At 61.7% G+C, this 3,448-nt stretch overlaps 1 protein-coding gene across 1 annotated transcript; it reads left to right on the top strand.

The window, feature by feature from the left end:
- Positions 1-698: 698 nt before the first annotated feature.
- POLR1G (RNA polymerase I subunit G) lies at positions 699-3,122 on the top strand. Its single transcript, XM_054010137.1, has 3 exons — positions 699-929; positions 1,063-1,183; positions 2,024-3,122. The coding sequence occupies exons 1-3, from the start codon at positions 908-910 to the stop codon at positions 2,694-2,696; spliced, it is 816 nt and encodes a 271-aa protein (XP_053866112.1). The 5' UTR covers positions 699-907; the 3' UTR covers positions 2,697-3,122.
- Positions 3,123-3,448: the final 326 nt, after the last annotated feature.

Genomic DNA, 3,448 nt, shown 5'->3' with positions numbered 1-3,448 from the left:
GACTACAAGTTTGGTTGATAAAGGTAAGAGTGTTGACATAATATCTGTACTCTTCTGTAAGGTGTTTGACCTGGTTCTGCAGGTTCTAAAAAACTAGAATGATATAACATGAACGTGGCCCACGTTAAATGGATTAAAAGCTGGCTGAGGGACAGGTCTCAATACCTAACTGTGAACAAGGCACCGTCCCTGAGCAGCTGTGTGTCTATTGGGGTCTTGCTCAGTTGGCTAGTGAACATTTGTATCAGAGCCCTGGAAGCAAACACAAAATGGTCACTGCTGAAGTTTGCAGCTGAGGTAAGACCAAGACGTGGGACATGAGGAAGAGGCCAGGGCTCTGCCCCAGAGCCAGCTGCATTTAGGGTGACCAGACAGCAAGTGTGAAAAATCGGGACAGGGGGTGGGGAGTAATGGGCTTCTATATAAGAAAAAGCTTCAAATATCGGGACTGTCCCTATACAATCGGGACATCTGGTCACCCTAGCTGCATTGCTCCCTGGGCACAAGCAAGGTGTGTTTCCATAACCTAAGAACAAAGCCTGCAGGCCATGCTTGGGGGAGGGATGTGACTAATCAGCTCCCAGCACCAGGCTGGGGCCACAGGGGCTGAGGCGAACTCCCGGCTGCACACACAGCGACCTGCCGCTAGGGGCAAGGGCGGCGCTGTCCGCTCTGCGCGCCGCTAGGGCGGCGGGAGACTTTGTCGCGGGCCGAGCCAAGAGGACACGGCAGGGGTCGGACGGATACCCGCCCGGAAGGATGGTCCAGGCCGGGACCGTACCAAGCCCCAGCAGGCGCAGAGCGGAGACAGCGCTCCCCCTGCCAGGCCAGTGAGCCCGCCCGGACGGGGCGGGGCCAGGGAGCGGTGGCTCCACGTGGTCTCTTCTGCAAGCTCAGCGCCTGCAGCATGGAGCGGACGGCGCTGGGGGGTGAGTGGTCCGGTGGGGGGAGAGTGGCGCTGGGGGGGAGGCCCGTTAGGGGGGTGGTGGTGGTCCCGGGCACCCTCTCTGTGCAGCCCCCCCCACCCCCCCTAATCCGCCCTTTCCCGTGTCCTCCTGGCAGGGCTGCCGCGGTTCCAGTGCCCCCCGGATTTCTCCCCGAGCCCCTTCGCCCCCGAGGAGCTGCGGGGCCCCTCCAAGGAGCTGTGGCTGATCCGAGCACCCGCTGATTTCAGCCCGGACAGGTGAGGGGGGGGGAGGTAGAGCGGCCCTGCCGGCGGGGGCTGGGAGCCAGGACGCCTGGGTTCTCTCGAGGGTTGCCAATGTTGGTTTGATGTATTCCTGGAGATTTCAGGCACATAACATAATCTTTAATTCCTGGCGACTCCAGGCCAGTCCTGGAGGGTTGGCAATACTAGTTCTGTCCCTGGTTCTGGGAGGGAAGTGGGGTCTAGTGGTTAGAGTGTGTGTGTGTGGGGGGGGGAGACTGGGAGCCAGGATGCCTGGGTTCTCTCCCTGGCTCTGGGAGGGAAGTGTGGTCCAGTGGTTAGACTTGGGGGGGGGGGGAGAGACTAGGAACCAGGATGCCTGGGTTCTGTCCCTGGCTCTGGGAGGGAAGTGGGGTCCAGTGGTCATTCACTGGTTGAACTTGGGAGAGATTCTTCCCCTCTGTATGGTGAGGAGGAGGATGTTCCTGCCCCCCCTAAGCCGGGCTGGGTAGGGTGCTGAGGCTTTCCTTGTAATCTGTCCAGCATACCAAGCCGCTTGGTGGGGGCTTGTTACCTTCCTGTCCAGTGTTTTCTCCCTTGGGTAGGGAGCGAAACCTAGAAGGGCCCGCAGGATTGTGGCTAGGTGAGGTGGGGAGATCACTGCTCTTCCCCCAAGCTCTGTACCAGCTTTGGTCTTTCAGGGGCTTGTGCGAAGCCTGGGACTTGCACAGCGGCCAGTTCTGAGCCCTGGTCCGCCGTGGGGGCACAGAGCCAGGGGCCTGGCCTGTGGGTGAGGCTGCCTCGAAGCTCATGCCCCCGGGTTACTGTGCTGTTCCAGCCCAAGGCTCACCTGAGGTCCTCTTGCTTCCCCCTCAGCCTGGATGGCTGTGCTGTGCCCCTGGTCGGGTTCCAGACGCTGAAGACAAAGTCTGATGGGACGCAGCGGGTCTTTGACATCCACAGTGCCCTGGAGGAGCCAGGCAGCCCCTACCTGCTAGTGTCCTCGACCCGCTCTGGCCAGCTCTCCTGCTCAGCCTCCTTCCACGGCTGCATGCGCATCTGCGAGAGATTTGGGGACCCCAGCAGCAGGAGCCCTGGCCAGGCTGTCGCAGCCAGGCCTGCCCCCCAGGTCCCAGAGGGCCTCCGGCAGCGTTTCCTGCCCTTTGGGGGCAGCCCAAAGCAACAGTGCCCAGAGGCAGCCACGTCCACGCCAGCGACAGAGGTGCTGGGGTCTGCCAGGAAGAAGAAGAAGAAGAAAAAGAGAGTGAAAGAGGAGCCCGTGGACCTGCTGGTGTCCATAAAGCAGGAGCCTCCCGAGGAGCCCTGGGGCTGGGGGAGCGGTGATCCTGGCCCTGAACCCCCCAGAGGGGAGGAGGATGATTTGAGGGGGGCAGAGGGGCCCACTCTGGGGCACCTGAGCCCCAAGCACAAGAAGAAGAAGAAAAAGAAACACAAGTATGAAGCTTTGGAGGGGGCAGTCTGGCCGTGCAAGGCCGAGCTGCCGGACCCCAGCTCCCTAAAGCAGGAGCCTACACACTTCCAGGAGTGAATGCGGTGACTGGCTGAAGATGTGGGGTGGGGATGTCCCATCACTGCTTCGACCCCTGTGGCATCCGCCTGCTCCCGAGATGGGAATGGTAGCTTCACATGGGATGCCCCAGACTGTCTAAAGTGCCAGCGTTCCTCTGTGGGCATTAGGGGCATCGGGCCCCCTGCTCCTCCAGGGCCAGCCAGCGGTGCCAGTGCCGTGCCTGCTGCCACCAGAATGAGAGGGAGGCCTTGGTGGGTCCAGGCAGAGCAGGACACGTTCTGGGCCGCAGCTGGCGACTGTGTGGCCAGGTTGCTCTGGGTGCACCTGGTGTTTGTGGCGGGTACTGGCTGAACCCTGCTGGCTGCGGGATCCTGCCCGAGGCTGGGAGGGGCAGCAGGGAGTTGTTCTGTCTCTGCCTTCCATTATAAATGCAAGTACACGTGGGGACATGTCTTGTCTCCTTTAATCGCCGTGGCTGTAGGGTGCACCCCACCACCAGTGACTGTTCCCTGTGGGAGAGGGCAGCTAGCTCCCCCTGAAGCCAGGCACAGCCCCCGCCCCCCCCCCCACCCCCGGGAGGAAGGGTTGAGTCTGGTGCATTGCACTGGCTTTCCCCAGGGTTCCTGCTGGGGGAGCTGGGAGGTTCCCAGCAGCCCTGGGGCTAGAGGACATGCTGCCCCAGGGGAAGCCTTGGGTGGGGGGGAGTCACCCAGCTCATGTCTCCATTTATCCAGCTGCCGGGGGGCAGTGCTTTACTGTGCTCCCGGGCA

This window comes from Malaclemys terrapin, chromosome 20 (assembly GCF_027887155.1).
Source record: "Malaclemys terrapin pileata isolate rMalTer1 chromosome 20, rMalTer1.hap1, whole genome shotgun sequence".
NCBI lineage: Eukaryota > Metazoa > Chordata > Testudines > Emydidae > Malaclemys > Malaclemys terrapin.
Note: the sequence above shows the minus strand (reverse complement) of the source record. Positions and strands in the feature narration are given on the sequence as shown.

What these genes read in the sequence shown, in the direction of transcription:
- POLR1G (XM_054010137.1), top strand. Translation starts at nt 908, where the DNA reads ATGGAGCGGACGGCGCTGGGGG. An exon ending in GGAGCGGACGGCGCTGGGGG is followed by an intron (nt 930 to 1,062) that starts GTGAGTGGTCCG and finishes TCCTCCTGGCAG; the next exon opens with GGCTGCCGCGGTTCCAGTGC. An exon ending in GCTGATTTCAGCCCGGACAG is followed by an intron (nt 1,184 to 2,023) that starts GTGAGGGGGGGG and finishes CTTCCCCCTCAG; the next exon opens with CCTGGATGGCTGTGCTGTGC.